Source organism: Lynx rufus, unplaced genomic scaffold (assembly GCF_022079265.1).
Source record: "Lynx rufus isolate CCGP_SWC_20201006 ecotype Redwood Valley unplaced genomic scaffold, mLynRuf1.p SCAF_8, whole genome shotgun sequence".
NCBI lineage: Eukaryota > Metazoa > Chordata > Mammalia > Carnivora > Felidae > Lynx > Lynx rufus.
The window spans coordinates 116,228,870-116,245,494 of record NW_025814896.1 but is presented as its reverse complement, the minus strand read 5'-3'; the positions used below and the strand labels follow the sequence as shown (position 1 = coordinate 116,245,494).

The 16,625-nt window shown below is 39.1% G+C and overlaps 1 protein-coding gene across 1 annotated transcript in view; it reads left to right on the top strand.

Moving 5' to 3' along the window:
- LCLAT1 (lysocardiolipin acyltransferase 1) overlaps positions 1 to 16,625 on the top strand; it is a 182,561-nt gene that overhangs the window by 67,116 nt on the left and 98,820 nt on the right. Inside the window, exon 3 of the mRNA XM_047068456.1 lies at positions 7,576 to 7,774. Coding sequence (XP_046924412.1) covers positions 7,576 to 7,774 — 199 coding nt within the window. The remainder of the gene's footprint in view (positions 1 to 7,575; positions 7,775 to 16,625) is intronic.

Below are 16,625 nucleotides of genomic sequence, written 5' to 3'. Positions count from 1 at the left end.
ATTTTCCTCCTTCTTTTCCAACTTTCACATTCTACTGTCTTATGCTCTCCTTGTTTTGTTGAAAAGTTAGTTAGCATATATGTTGTTGTTTCCATTTATATAATGTGCCCTTTTCCTCTGGTTGCTTTTAAGATTTCTTGTTTTTCTTTTTTAGCAGTTTGTTTTGGTCATGTTATGCCTAGGTCCTAGTTTTCTTGATGTTAATTTTGCTGTGTTTCATTGGGCTTCTTGGATCGGTAGCTTTGTTTTTTCCAAATTGGAAAATTTGGGGTGGTTATTTCCTCACATTTTTTTCTGCTCCTTTCACTCTCATCCCCTTTTGGGACTAGAGTTGTAGGTTAGGTTGCTTGTATTGTTAACACAAGTCACCAAGTTCACTGACCCTCTCTTCTGCCACCTTTAACTGCTGTTTTGTTCACACGGAGGATTTCTGTTTAAAATACTGTACTTTTAGGGTGCTTGGGTGGTTCAGTCAGCTGAGCATCTGACTCTTGATTTCAGCTCACGTGATGATCCGTGCTGATAGCGTGGAGCCTGCTTGAGATTCTCTCCCTCTCTCTCAAATAAATAAATAAACACTTATAAAATGTACTGTACTTTCAAGTTCTAGAATTTATGTTGGGTTCTTCAGTGGTTTCATAACAGAGTTTTCACCTGTATAATTCATTATAACCTTATTTTCCTGCAACTCAGTTCAGTGGTAAGACTAATACCGCTTATTTTGTCAGGTCTGGAAACAGCAGTCCCTTGCTTATTTATTTTCTTTTATTTTTCCAGTAGGAAGTACTTTGCATTGAATATTTATGATCTTACAGTATCAGTGTGGATCCTCCTTATACATTAATGCAAAATTTCTTTTTCCTTTCATAATAGCAGGAAGGATTTTTTGGTAAGTTTTGTTAACTGCTGTCTATGGCAGAATTAGTCAGCAGGATCCTAGAACATTAGTCCAACAACTATTTATTAAGTGTCCACTATGTGCTGAGCATTTTGCTGGAATGTAATGACGAACAGGACGGATATGACCTCTGGCCTTGTGGAGGTAATGGTGTTCTACCTAAACTATCTTTCCTAGCTGTAGATATACACAGTTTGACCTGTTTTTGTCTTTCATTTGATGAGAGACTACTACTTCCTTTGTTAGAGGACAGAAGGTGACTTCTCAGGCTGTGAATTTTTAGAGGTAGATTTTTAAATTACTTTAAAGATACAAAGTCCATTGTTTCATTACAGCCCTCAAACATACATGGAATTTACCCACTAGAGCATGCTTATTTTAAATTTTTTTTTTTTCAACGTTTTTTATTTATTTTTGGGACAGAGAGAGACAGAGCATGAACGGGGGAGGGGCAGAGAGAGAGGGAGACACAGAATCGGAAACAGGCTCCAGGCTCCGAGCCATCAGCCCAGAGCCTGACGCGGGGCTCGAACTCCCGGACCGCGAGATCGTGACCTGGCTGAAGTCGGATGCTTAACCGACTGCGCCACCCAGGCGCCCCGAGCATGCTTATTTACAAAGTATTTCTCCAGAAAAGTAAATAAACAACTCACAGATTAACTGTACTAAGTAGATATTTCTAAAAAGTCTTCTATAAGCTTCACTTAGTTGTTGTAAACCAGAGACCCTTCATTTTGAAAACTAACCTACTTGTGTAAGAATTCCTTCCAGAACAGTCTGCAGAGTGTCCATTCATTCTCTTGGTACATTTCTACAGTGAGGGGTGGTCTTTGGTCATTCTATTTGGGGACATTTCTCTTCAGCATAATCAATACTGTCAAGGTCACACTCTGCACGTGTCCAAGAGCAGTGTTTACTTCTCAAAATTTGGAGTCTTTCCAGCAGACCAATTGTTAGCTAATAACCTGGGATTCTGAAAACTGTTTGGAGTTCTGTCCTTTCACCATAAGTCATGACTTAGGGATTTAGAGATCATTTTCTAACTCCCCACCTAGGATACAGGTCTCTTCCACAGCCTGCTGATTCCAGCCCAGTCCTAGAACAAATAGCCTGCTGCTAAGAAAAGGGATGCTGTGTTTGACGAATGACTTGGGATTGCAAGACCTTAAATAAAGCAAAGGATTTGAGGAGTGAGGCTAAGTGGAGTCTGAAAGGCCCAGGCAGACTGGGAGATGAGGAACGCCACAGAGTTGGTTTTAGCTCAGTCTAAATAAAGAGTCATTGGAATGGTAAATGAGAGCTTCGGGCATAATGGTAAAACCAATTTCTCTGTGATCATGAGGGGAACCTTTAGACACGGTGGAACACTTGGAAGTAGTAATCAGTGGTCTATAAAAGATCCTCAGAAATCGCTTCCATAAAGCATTATGAAATTTCATAAGATTAGTTTGTCTTCTATACTAGTTTCTAGACTAGAAATAGAAAAAAAATGTAAGAATGGTGTCTTTTTAACAGTTTTTGATCTGGATAATTTGAATTCTGGAGTTCTTTACAGACGTTCAATTTTACCTCTGTGTAGTATATATTTGTAATTCTTTGTGAGACCTGTAAATAACGTTGACTCGATTATGTTTTATCTGGTATTACAAATGATGAATGTGAGTTTGAGATCTAGGCTGTCCAAAAGGTTATATATAACTTTCAGGTGCATTCTGATAGAGTGCTGGATGGCAAGGGAGAAAATGCCATATGATATGCTCCTGGACAGACAGTCTGGATTTATTTTGACATTTTCCATAATGAAAAGCGAAAGATTGTTTTGGGATCCACGGGATACATGTATTAGAAATTGCATTGAAAAGATGAGGGTTGAGGTTTGGGATTTATAAGGCTTTAAGATTTTTAACAACTCTTCTGTGGTGCAACACACAATTAGTAATCAACTTCATCTTTCTACCAGTTAAGGGAAGGGCATTCTGCATTTCAATTCTCTGTAAAAACTGTAAAGTATATCATTTGGAAAGCAGAATGGAACTGATCCAAGTTAATAAGCCATGGATGATGACTTCACACATGTCCTCTGGGCCAAGACATATAATTCAGTGACTCATTTTGGGAGTTGATGGCCCTTTATACTTACAAGTATGTGCTTGTGGGTCCAAGCCTAGAGGACTCTGCCATGATCCTCTCTATCATGAAGTCTTGTGCATAGAGACTTGACTGCTCAGAGACTTGGGGAGTGGGGCTTATAATTATTTGAGTGGTTATGGACCCTTTTGAAAATATGATGAAAACTACAGGCATTTAGCAAAGTACCTGTTCATACTTTTCTTTCTTTCTTTTTTTTTTTTTTTTAAACTAGGCTCCATGCCCAGTATGTGGAGCACAACATAGGCTTGAACTCAGGACGCTGAGATCAAGAGTTGGAGGCTTAACCAACTGAGCCACACAGGTGCCCTGTGTATACTTTTTCAAGAGGGGTCCATGTTTATTTCTTCTTTTTTTAAATATAATTTATTGTCCAGTTAGCTAACATACAGTGTATATAGTGTGCTCTTGGGTTCGGGAGTAGATTCCCATGATTCGTCACTTACATACAACACCCAGTGTTCATCCCAACAAGTGCCCTCCTCACCTTCCCCCCATCAACCCTCAGTTTGTTCTCTGTATTTAAGAGTCTCTTACGGTTTGCCTCCCTCTCTCTTTGAAACTATTTTTCCTCTTCCATTTCCCATGGTCTTCTGTTATCAACTTCCGCATATGAGTGAAAACGTAGGGTATCTGTCTTTATCTGATGGACTTATTTTGCTTAGCATAATACCCTCCAGTTCCATCCACATTGTTGCAAATGGCCAGATTTCATTCTTTCTCATTGCCAAGTAGTATTCCATTGTATATATAAACCACATCTTTTTTATCCATTTCTCAGTTGATGGACATTTAGGCTCTTTCCATAATTTGGCTATTTTTGTTTCCATGATTTTCCACTTTTGTTAAAAGTGCTGCCATAGACATTGGGGTACATGTGGCCCTGTGAATTAGCACTCCTGTATCCCTTGGGTAAATTCCTAGTAGTGCTATTGCTGGGTTTTAGGGTAGTTCTATTTTTAATTTTTTGAGGAACCTCCACCTGTTTTCCAGAGCGGCTGCACACTTGTATTCCCACCAACAGTGCAAGAGGGTTCCCATTTCTCCATGTCCTTGTCAACATCTCTTGTTTCCTGAGTTAACTTTAGCCACTCTGACCAGTGTGAGGTGGTATCTCAATGTGGTTTTGATTTGTAATTCCCTGATGATGAGTGATGTTGAGCATGTTTTCTTGTGTCTGTTGGCCATCTGGATGTCTTCTTTGGAAAACTGTTCGTGTCTTCTGCCCATTTCCTCATTGGATTATTTGTTTTTCAGGTGTTAAGTTTGGTAAGTTCTTTATCTGATAGGTCATTTGCAAATATCTTCTCCCATTCCGTTGGTTGCGTTTTAGTTTTGTTGGTTTCCTTTGCATTGCAGAAGCTTTTTATCTTGATGAGGTCCCAATAGTTCGTTTTTGCTTTTATTTCCCTTGCCTTTGGTGACATGTTGAGTAAGGAGTTGCTGCAGCTGAAGTCAAAGAGGTTGTTGCCTGTTTTCTCCTATAGGGTTTTGATTGGTTTCCTGTCTCACAATTAAGTCTCTCATCCATTTTAAGTTTATTTTTGAATATGGTGTAAGAAAGTGGTTCAGTTTCATTCTTCTGCATGTTGCTCTACAGTTCTTCCAGCACCCTTTGCTAAAGAGACTTTTTCCCATTGGATGCTCTTTCCTGCTTTATCGAAGATTAGTTGGCCATACGTTTGTGGGTCCAGTTCTGGGTTCTCGGTTCTATTCCATTGGTCTGTGTGTCTGTTTTTGTTCCAGTACCATAATGTCTTGATGTTTATAGATTTGCGTTAACCTTGATTCCCAAACTAGATAGAGACCCCACTAAAAGGAGAACTACAGGCCAATATCCCTGATGGACACAGATATAAAAATTCTTAACAAGATACTGGCAAATCGAATTCAACAGCATGTTAAAAGAATTATCAAGTGGGATTCATTCCTGGGCTGGTTTAATATTTGCAAATCAATCAGTGCGATCCATCACATTAATAGAAGAGAAGAGAAGAACGGTATGATCCTGTCCATAGATGCAGAGAAGCATTTGACTGAATACAACATCCTTTCTTTAAAAACCCTCAAGAAAGTTGGGATAGAAGGAACATACCTTGGGGCGCCTGGGTGGGTGGCTTAGTTGGGCTCAGATCATGATCTCACTGCTTGTGAGTTTGAGCCCCATGTCAGGCTCTGTGCCAACAGCTCAGAGCTTGCTTCTAATTCTGTGTCTCCTTCTCTCAAAAATAAATAAATATTAAAATTAAAAAAGAAAAAGAAGGAACATACCTTAACATCATAAAAGCCATAAATGAAAAGCCCACAGCTACTATCATCCTCAATGGGCAAAAACTAAGAGCTTTCCCCTTGAGATCAGGAACACGACAGCATAGTGTTGGAAGTCCTAGCATCAGCAATCAGACAACAAAATGAAATAAAAGGCATCCATATAGGCAAAGAAGTCAAACTTCCACTTTTTTGCAGATGACCTGATACTCTACGTGGAAAATCCAAAAGACCACCAAAAAGCTGCTAGAACTGATACATGAGTTCAGCAAAGTCACAGGATACAAAATCAATGTACAGAAATTTGTTGCATTTCTATGCTCTAATAATGAAGCAACAGAAAAGGAAATCAAGAAATCGATACCATTTACATTTGTTTCAAGAACCATAAAATACTTAGGAATAAACCTAACCAAAGAGGTAAAAGATCTGTATGCTGAAAACTATAGAAAATTTATGAAAGAAATTGAAGAAGACACAAAGAAATGGCAAAACATTCCATGCTCCTGGATTAGAAGAACAAATATTGTTAAAATGTCAATACTACCCAAAGCAATCTACACATTCAATGCAATCCCAGTCAAAATAGCACTGGCATTCTTCTCACAGCTAGAACAATCCTAAAATTTGTATGGAACCACAAAGGACCCCGAATAGCCAAAGTAATATTGAAAAAGGAAACCAAAGCTAGAGGCATCAGAGTCCCGGACTTTAGCCTCTAGTACAAAGCTGTAATCATCAAGATAGTATGGTATTGGCACGTTTATTTACTTCTTGAAGGCTGTCCTTTTAGGACTTGATGTCAGGTTAAACACCCATGCCCTAAAGTGGATCTCTACTGTGGGAAAGTAACTCACTGGGTCCTGTGAGATACCTGTTTTACTCTGTTAAGGTGTTAACACTCTGACTCTATAATTCTTTGGGCATAAAACATTTCTAACTTTTCCTTAGCTGATATTCCCTTTGAACTGTTTTTTTCTTGGTCCTATTTTTGTTTTAAAGTCCTGTTGTTCACCTGTGTCATGTTATTTAAAAAAAAGTTTTTGTGAAATGTAACAAACATTGACAGTTAATAAAACATAAACGCACACTTTAAAATTATATATTAAGGTGTAACTATCAACCAGGTCAAGAACTAGAATATTGGCCGCCCTCCAGCAAGCCATCTAGCTTTCAAATCACAATCATCTATTTGGTAGAAGTAGCCAGTAACTTGACTGTAAGATAGCCCTTTCCTTGCTGTTCTTTACAATTTCACTGGCTATATACACCTAAAATATCTTACTGTTTTAAAAAATTTCTACAGGACACTTTTTGTTTGTTTCGCTTCTCTCAGTATTATGTTTGTGTGCCATCCATGTCATAGACACCTGTAGTTCATTTACTTTCGTTGTTTCAACTGCACTGTACGTGCTGTGCTTCTCTAGAGGTTTTCATGATGTTGTTGCCGGAGAGAAGTTTTGATTTTCTTACCTTTGCTCTGTCTTGGACCAGTTTTCTCTCCATTCATAGTGAAGTCCTATATTAATTTGTTATATATAAATTATTGGAAAATTTAAATAAGGGATTGAAATCAAGGTTTCTTATTTCCTGTTTTTTTTCTCCACAAGAATTCCAGCATGTAATATACTTTCCTCTCAATATTTCATGTATATTATACGGCTGGTTAGCAGAAAAGTTAATTAAACAAATTCAGCAAATATTTGGGCATCTTCCAGGTGCCAGACACTGTTGTAGGTGCTAGGGTTGCAGGACTTTATAAACATCTGGTTTATTATTTATATATTGTTAAATAGATACGTGTGTTTGTTTAAAGAGATCATAATAGAGAAAGGTATAAAATGAAGATTTTGACTTTCTGTTCCTTCAGCCCTGTACTCAGTGCTAAATTTCTTGATTATCCTTTCTGGAAAGTAATCATCCTATGTATCTATAGCCTTAAAAAATTATGCAGTGGAATCTTCTTGTGTATCTTTTACACTTTTTTTCAAGTTAATATATCTTGAAGATTTCAATGAAAGCTAACATTTAATTAGGAAACTGTCAGAAACCTAAATTAATAAAACTAAAAAGTACTGCCTTTATATTCTCATTCTTCCAGATTAACTTCTTTTTCCAGATTTATTATAGAAGCCATAATCTTGAGAAACACTATGCCTTTGACTTACTAGAAATCAGATTTATTTACAGAACATGATACAATTTACCTATGGGAAATTATAACTTTAAATTGTCACATACCTATATTGTTTATTCCTTAGGCATTGTTGGAGACCATGTTTGGTGTAAAAGTTATTATAACAGGTGATGCATTCGTTCCTGGAGAAAGAAGTGTCATTATCATGAATCATCGGACAAGAATGGACTGGATGTTCCTGTGGAATTGTCTGATGAGATATAGCTACCTCAGATTGGAGAAAATTTGCCTCAAAGCCAGTCTCAAAAGTGTTCCTGGATTTGGTAGGTTATTCACAAATTATTTTAAGCTGTCCATTTAATATGTGATAAAACGACAGAATAATTTGTTAAACGCCACATAAGTATTAAAGTCGTTCCATTTTTTTTTCTCACTAGCCTAAAAACAGTCACCAGTTTGTTTTTTTTCTTCATGGATTGCAAAAGATTATTTTAATCTTTTTTGAAATATTTTACATTGAGAGACTAAACTGTTCTCAAGGAAGTAGATATGGTTCCAGAGAGATCAGCACTTTGAAGGATATGAATTAATAGTTCAGTAACTTTTTATTTCGTATCAGGCTTATGGTGATTTAGGCCAGAAACCTACTCGAAATAATCTGATTCATCCACATTCATGCAATAAATGTTAATTGACAACCCATTGGTTCTTAGCAGTATACTAGTTGCTGGTATTTTCTGAACTTCCCTAATCCATAGCTTTTTTTTTTTTTTTAAAGTTTTCATTTTTCTCATTGTATACTATGTTTAAAAATTCCTAGAAATGCAACATGTTGTATAGTAGGGATAAAACTTAACCCTTCCCGCCCCATACATAATGTGAAAGGAGTGGGGGAGCAGACTGAATATGTATTCAAACCAGTTATTCACATATGGGTATATGAAAGCCCCCTGACTGCTTTATCTATTACATCTCTACTTCTGTGGCTTCCTGTGTAACATTTATTATTTGAATTCTTTGCCTTCTGAACTCTGCCCCTGTCAGTGTACTGAAATAGTTTTGTGAGGGCAAAAGGCAGGTGTTGTCCTCAGGATGGACTAATCAGGAGATTTGTACTCTCAGGATAAACTGATTTCTTACATAGCAACTAACTTCCTTTAGAGTTCACATCCTCATAAAACCAGCGTGAAACGACAAGGCATTTTATGACCTCGCCTCGGAATTCATATAGTCTCACATATCCACAGTATATTACTGGTGGAAGCAGTCACTGTCCTCAAGATTCTAGGGGGAAAGCACAGACTTCGGTTCTTGAGAGAAATGTCAGAGACCTTATCAGTATTTTCAAAGCTGCCACATCCCTAAAAGGACTGATCAAAAAAGAAAAGAGAAGGCATGTGTCACCAGTAGCAACAATGACAATGTCTTGTTTATTGTTCCTGATTCTGCATAAAATATAGTAATGGAATATTAAAAACTTAGGAAATTACATACAGAAAAATGCAACTGACAAACTTTGTCAACAACGAAGAACAATTAGCTTTCTGGAGGATAGTGGCAGCTGATTTTTCTCGGACTTAAAAAGTGTTCAGATTAACAATCAGAGGAAATAAAAACATGGCTCACTCATCTCTTCAGTATGACTAGGAGGCAAAGAATACCATGACCTTCTCATTGCCTTAATAGAGACATAAATCCTAAGTGTTCCTTCTGACTTCCTATTGTTGCAAGCCCGTTGGTGCTAAGGGTGGGGATGTAAGGCTTAAGAGTAGAGGGACACAGACAACTAAGAAAACGCCTAATACCAAATGCCGAACACAGGTCAGACACAGTGGTTCGTGGCACAAGATACAGGGACATGACTATTAAGACAGCAGGGCATGAAGAGGCAGCCTCAGAGAAGCATTGCTTCTGAGGGAGAATCAGATACACACAGAAGAGTTAGCTCCTCAGAGAGGTGTGGCAGTGAGGAAAACAAGGAAATTAAGAATGAGAATGTCATCAAATAAGCATTTGGGGATATGAAAAAAAAAAAACCTGTATAAGCAACACAAAGAACAGTAATGGTCAAGAAAGCAAAAAATGTAAACAAGAAATGAATTCAAGAAAAGAAAAATAGAACATAAAGGCAAAAAATCCTATCAGGAATGTACAGGAAAACAAAGAAAATGGAAATGAGGGAAAAAATTGTCAGAAAGTGGTTGAAATGGAAGATAGCCAAAGGAGGTCTGACATGTATATATAATTAGAGTCCCTAAAGAAGACAATCAAAAGTACAACCCAAGAAAACATTTTGGGCATAAAAGATAACATGAGAGGCACTTCCAGGATGAAGCATGAGCCTCCATAGACCGACTGCCCAGAGAAATGGTGAAAATTCTAAAACAACAGTCATTTAAAGTCTCTAGAAGTGGTCCCAAGGACATACAGCGAATGGCCACTTATTCGAGAAAGTGCACCAAGATTTGTTGAGAACAGTGAGAATCTGTGGTATTTGAAACAACACACGTTCCTTTCACCTCCCAATTTAGTCAAACAGAAATTCCACTCTAAACTGGTGCAGCCAAGAAAACAGGCCTGCCTCCCTCCCTCCTCATTGCACAGCTGTCTTCTACAAGCCCTCACTATCTTCACTCGAATAACTGCATATTGATTACATGATGACTGAGTTGTCTGGTTTCCAAGAAAGCAAATTAGGCTGGAAGTCTCTGGTAAAATAAAAATTTTACATCTGCGTATGAAGAAACGATGAGTTTAGGTCCGTGTGATTGCATTACCTTATAGCGTTCAGAAGTTTTATTCCCATTTAATATAGTACAAAATAGATTTGAAGCTTGCACTCTCCAGATAGGTATTACGTTGACTTGAATCTAAATATAGAATATTTATCTCCTATTGTGAAATTAACTTTAGAGCCAAACATGTTTAGGCAGAATCTAGGAACTATTAAATTTTCTCTTAATGTCATGTATAACTGTTTTAATAGCCTTAGCTGGTCCACATTTATCTAAGAGCTTATTTTAAAAAACTATATAAACAATAAATGAGCAGGATGAACATGTGTGGATCATGCTACAGTAAATGGGGGAGGAGTACAAATTGTAGAGCTTTAGAATGTGTCCCAATTTAAGTTGTTATTAACTTAAAATTGACTGTTAAAGATATAAGTAGTCTTATGTAAGTCTCAGGTTAACTACAAAGCAAAACTTTGGAGTAGATACACAAAAGAGAGAAAATGTTTGGGGCCCCTGGATAGCTCAGTCGGTTAAAAGTGTCCAACTCTTGGTTTCAGCTCAGGTCATGATCTCACAGTTTGTAAGTTTGAGCCCTGCCTTGGGGCTTTGCCCTGACAGTGAGGAACCTGCTTGGGATTCTGTCTCTCTCCTTCCCTCATTTTCTCTCAAAATAAATAAACTTAAAAAAAGTTCAAGTACCTGTTGCATTTATGTATAATAAACTATCAGAGATATTAAGAAAATAATCCCATTTGTAACTGTGTTAAAGAGACTAAAACACCTCAGAATAAATTAAACCAAGGAGGTAAAATAACGTGTACACTAAAAACTATAAGATATTGGTGAAAGAACCTGAAAAAGACACAAATGAATGGAAAGATATTTGGTGCTCATGGATAAGAATAATTAATGTTGTTAAAATGTCCATACTACTCAAAGCAGTGTACAGATTCAGCGCAATCTCTATCAAAATTTCAGTGGTATTTTTCACAGAAATAAACAATCCTAAAATTTGTAAGGAGCCAAAAAAAAAAAAAAAAAAAAAAAAAGCCCCCAAACAGCCAAAGCAATCATGAGAACAAATATGAAAGCATCACACTTCCAGATGTCAAAGTGTATTACAAGTCCATAGTAATCAGAGCAGTATTGGCATAAAACACACAGATAACTGGAAGAGAATGGAGAGCATCAGAACTAAATCTATGCAAATATGGTCAATTAATTTATGACAAAGGAGCCAAGAATATATCATACACATTATTGAAGAGTAAATGATATTGGGAAAACTGGACAGCCACATGCAAAAGAATGAAACTGGACCATTATCTTACCGCATACACAAAGATTAACTCAAAATGGATTGAAGTTGAATTTGAGACCTGAAACCATAAGACTCCCAGAAGAAAACATTGATGGTAAGCTCCTTAATACTGGTCTTGGTGGTGACTTTATGGATTTGACAATAAAAGCAAAGGAAACAAAAGCAAATAAAGAAGGACTACATCAAACTAAAAATCTCCGGTATAAAGGAAACCATCAAAAAAATGAGAAGGCAGTCTACAGAAAATATTTGCAAATCATATATCTGACAGTGGGTTAGTATACAAAATACATAAAGAACTCCTCAAACTCAACAGCATAGCAGAAACAATGCAAACAAAAATCACACCAGAAATCCCCCAGTAAGCCTGATTTTAAAAATGGGGAGAGGATCAGAGTAGACGTTTTTTGAAAGAAGATATACAGATGACTGACTGGTACATGAAAAGGTGCTCAACATCACTAATCATCAGGGAAATGTAAATCCAAACCATAATGACATATCACTACACACCTGTTAGAATTGCTACTGCCAAAAAGATGAGAAATAGTGTTGGTGAGGATGTGGAAGAAAGGGAAGCCCTGTGCATGGTTGGTGGGAATTTAAATTGGTTTAGCCACTATGGAAAGCCATATGGAGAATTCTTAAAAAATTAAAAACGGAACTACCGTGTGATCCAGCAACTCCACTTTTGGATATTTATCTGAAGGAAAAGAAAACACTAACTTGAAAAGATATATACACCCCCATGTTCATTAACAATAGTCAAGATACGGAAACAACCTAACCATCCATCCATATCAATGGATGAAGAAGATGAGAGATAGGAGATTGCTGGAAGATATGGGAACAGGAGGACCCTAATTTCATGTTGTCCCACTGATACAACTAGATAACACTCCCAACAGGGTAAATAACCCAGAAAATAACCAAAGACTGAAGAACAAACTCCATAACTTAAATGTAGAGAAGAGGCCACATTGAAGAGGGTAAGAAGGGCAGAGATGCAGTGGGGAGTGAAACCACAGTACTGTCCAAGAAAAGGAGGGACCTGTGGGCATGGAGAGGGGAATAGAACTAAACTATCACACTGGGAAGCCAGCATAGGGAAGATGAATCCCCATAACATTTGGCTTCAGAAACCAGAAGGGCTTAAATTTGTTGTGAGTTCTTTTAACCAGTAGGGCTTAAAGTCTGCAATTTTAAAAATCAGTGGGTTAGCTCTCTGAGAGCTGGGAGGGCAGAAGGCAAAAGAAGACGGAGTCTGTGCCCTTAAAGAGACAGCATAACAAACACAAAGAGATAACAGCAAAGCAGCAGCAGCTTAAAAAATGTGTTGGGTATACAGGAGGGAGAATTATTTACTAATCTCAGATTGGATCTCTGAGGGACAGAGCTCACTGGGAGACTTCTCCAGGTACAAATGAATGGGCAGGTGCCACTTCCCTTTCATGCCCGCCCCGCCCCACTCCCCCCGCCCCTAGCATAAACACACGACCACCTGTAGTATAGAAATTCACTACCTAACTTGCTTATACTGTACCTTGTGGATCCGTCCCATCCAGCCAGGCTTGCCTCGTTCCCAGTGCTGCTGGTGCCCTCTCCTAGAAGACCAGCACGAACTTTGCCAACACCTTATCTCCTGACCCCATGATCTGTGGGGCCTGGGTCCCCTCTCATGGAGGATCAGCTCACAAACCTTGTTAAAACTGCATGCCATACCCCCAGCATATTGCAGATCCACTCTGTCCAATACTCTCTTGGCTGGAGCCTATTCAAACCAGGGCCACATGTCCAGGGGTGCCTGGGTGGCTCAGTCAGTTAAGTGTCCAACTTTGGCTCAGGTCATGATCTCACAGTTTGTGAGTTTGAGCCCTGCGTTGGGCTCTGTGCTGACAGCTTGGAGCCTGCTTTGGATTCTGTGTCTCCCTCTCTCTCTGTGCCCCTCCCACACTAGTGCTCTCTCTCTGAAAAATAAACATTAACAAAAATTTTCTTCAGGGGCACCTGGGTGGCTCAGTCAGTTAAGCATCTGACTTGATTTTAGCTCAGGTCATGATCTCACAGTTTGTGGGTTCAAGCCCCCGCATCGGGCTCTGCACTAACAGTGTGGAGCCTGCTTGGGATTTCTCTCTCCCTCTGTCAGACCCTCCCGATGCTCTGTCTCTCTCTCAAAATAAATAAACATGGAAAAAAAAAAAAAAGGTACAAGCCTGGCAGTATACAAACAGCCCCAAGAAGAGCCACCACCACTCCAAAGTGACTCCTGCCCTGCCTGACACTATTCAGATTACAGCCCCCAGAAAAGAGCTGGGGGGCCAACAGCTGGTCTGATTGCAGTCCCTGCCCACCAACAGAAGCTTTTTGGGGGACAACATGGGGATAGTGTCCTGCAGTTTGGTGCCACTGCATCTCTGACAAACATGTAGTCTGACTCAACTCAAGCCCAAGGTGGCCTCAGACTGGCCCACCAACACCACAGGGACCAAACACTGCCCAAAGCAGGCAGCGAGCCACTGCAGACAACTGAACTGAAGGAGAAAGCAGCTCAGTCAAAACAGCAGGGTGCACACAACACACATAGGAACCACCCCTGAGGTGCCAGGTTCCAGCAAACAGGGGACATTGCACTGTAAGACACTACAGGGCCTCTTCTTCATAAGGCCACTAGTTTCTTTTTAAAAAGTTTTTTTAATGTTTATTTTTAAGAGAGAAAGAGTGTGAGCAGGGGAGGGGCAGAGAGAGAGGGAGACACAGAATCTGAAGCAGGCTCCAGGCTCTGAACTGTCAGCACAGAGCCCGACATGGGGCTTGAACTCACAAACCATGAAATCATGACAAGTCGAAGTCAGATGCTTAAACAACTGAGCCACCCAGGCGCCCCAAGGCCACTACTTTCAAGAGCAGAATACATAGCTGACTTCTCCTAACACATAGAAACAGACACAGGCATACAAAATGAAGACACAGAGGAGTATGTTCCATATGAAACGATAAGACAAAATCACATCAAGAGACCTAAATGAAATGGAGATAAGTAATATGCCTGATAGAGAATTCAAAATAATAGAAAGATACTCACTAAACTTAATAGTGGAGGACATCAGTGAGACCCTTAACAAAGAGATAGAAAAAGAACCAATCAGAGATGAAGAACACAATAAATGAAATTAAAAATACACTAGATGGAATAAATGTCAGCCTAAAGGAAACAGAAGAATGAATCAGTGACCTGGAGGACAAAGTAATGGAAAGTAATCAAGCTGAACATGTGAGAGAAAAAAAAAAAATGTAAAATGAGAATAGACTTAGCAACTCAGCGACTCCATCAAGTGTAGTAACAGTTGCATTATAAGGATCCCAGAAGGAGAAGAGAAAAAAGACAGCAGAGTGTTTATTTGAAGAAAATAATAGCTGAAAACTTACTGAATCTGGGGAAAGAAACAAATTCAGATCCAGGAGGCACAGAGATTCCCCCAACAGAATCAACCCAAGGAGGTCCACACCAAGACATATGGTAATTAAAATGGCCAAAAATAGAAAGAATTTTAAAAGAGCAAAGAAAAAGGATACCATTACATATAAGGGAAACCTCAAGACTGTAGTGGATTTTTCAGCAGCAACTTTGCAGGCTAGAAGGGAGTGGCATAATATATTCAAAGTGCTGACAGGGGAAAAAATTTGCAGCTGAGAATACTCTCTCCGTCCAGGCTATCATTCAGAATACAAGGGGAGAGAAAGTTAAAAAGTTAACAAAAGTTAAAGGAATTCATCACCACTAAACCAGCCCTGTAAGAAATGTTAAAGGGGATGGGGCGCCTGGGTGGCTCAGTCGATGAAGCATGGCTTGTGAGTTCAAGCCCTGTCTCGGGCTCTGTGCTGACAGCTCAGAGCCTGGAGCCTGCTTCAGATGCTGTGTCTCCTCGTCTCTCTGCCCCTCCCATGCTCATGCTCTGTCTCTCTGTCTCTCAATAATGAATAAATGTTAAAAAAAAAAAAAAAGGTTAAAGGGGAATATTTGAGTGGAAAAGAAAGACCATAATCAAGAATAACTAGAAAGCACAAAAGCAGTAAAAATAAGTATAACTATAAAAAATCAGGGGTGACTGGATGGCTCAGGCCGTTAAGCATCTGACTTTGGTTCAGGTTGTGATCTTGCGGTTCGTGAGTTCAAGCCTTGTGTCAGCTCTGTGCTGACAGCTCAGAGCCTGGAGCCTGCTTCGGATTCTGTCTCTCTCTTTCCCTCTCTGGGCTGGCTCTCCCACTTGCACTCTGTCTCTCTCTCGAAAATAAACATTTAAAAAAAAAAAATCAGTTAAGTGACTCACGAAATGAAAGTATGACACCAGATACCTAAACTTGGTGGGAGTGGGGGAGTAAAGAATAGGTTCAAACGTAAGTAACTGTTAATTTAGACTGCTATATGCAGCAGATGTTATCTACAAACCTAGTGGTGATCACAAATCCAAAAGCAGTAATAAACATGCAAAAAATAAAGAGAAAGGAATCCCAAGTACATCATCAAAGAAAGCCAACTTATGAAAGAAGAGAACAACAGAAGAAAGGACCAGAGAAGAACTATTAAAAAAACCTGTATACGGGCGACTGGGTGGCTGAGTTTGTTCAGTGTCCAACTTTGGCTTAGATCATTATCTCACAGTTCATGAGTTCGAGCCCCATGTCAGGCTCTGTGCTGACAGTGCGGAGCCTGGAGCCTGCTTCAGATTCTGTGTTTCCCTCTCTCTTTCTTTGGCCCTCCCTCGTTCACACTGCCTCTCTCAAAAATAAATAAACGTTAAAAAAATTTTTTAAAAACCATAAACAACAAAATGATAATACATATCTATTAATAATTACTTTGAATGGAAATGGCCCTGTGCTCCAGTCAGAAGACACAGGGCAGGGGCTCTAGGTGGTTCAGTCAGTTAAGTGTCCATCTCAATTTTGGCTCAGGTTGTGACCTCACGGTTTGTGGGTTCTAGCTCCGTGTCAGGCTCTGTGCTGACAATGTGGAGCCTGCTTGGAATTCTCTCTCCCTCTCTCCTTGCCCCTGCCCCACTTGTGCCTTCTTTCCTTCTCTCGAAAGAGAAAGAAGGAAAGGGAAGGGAAGGGAAGGAA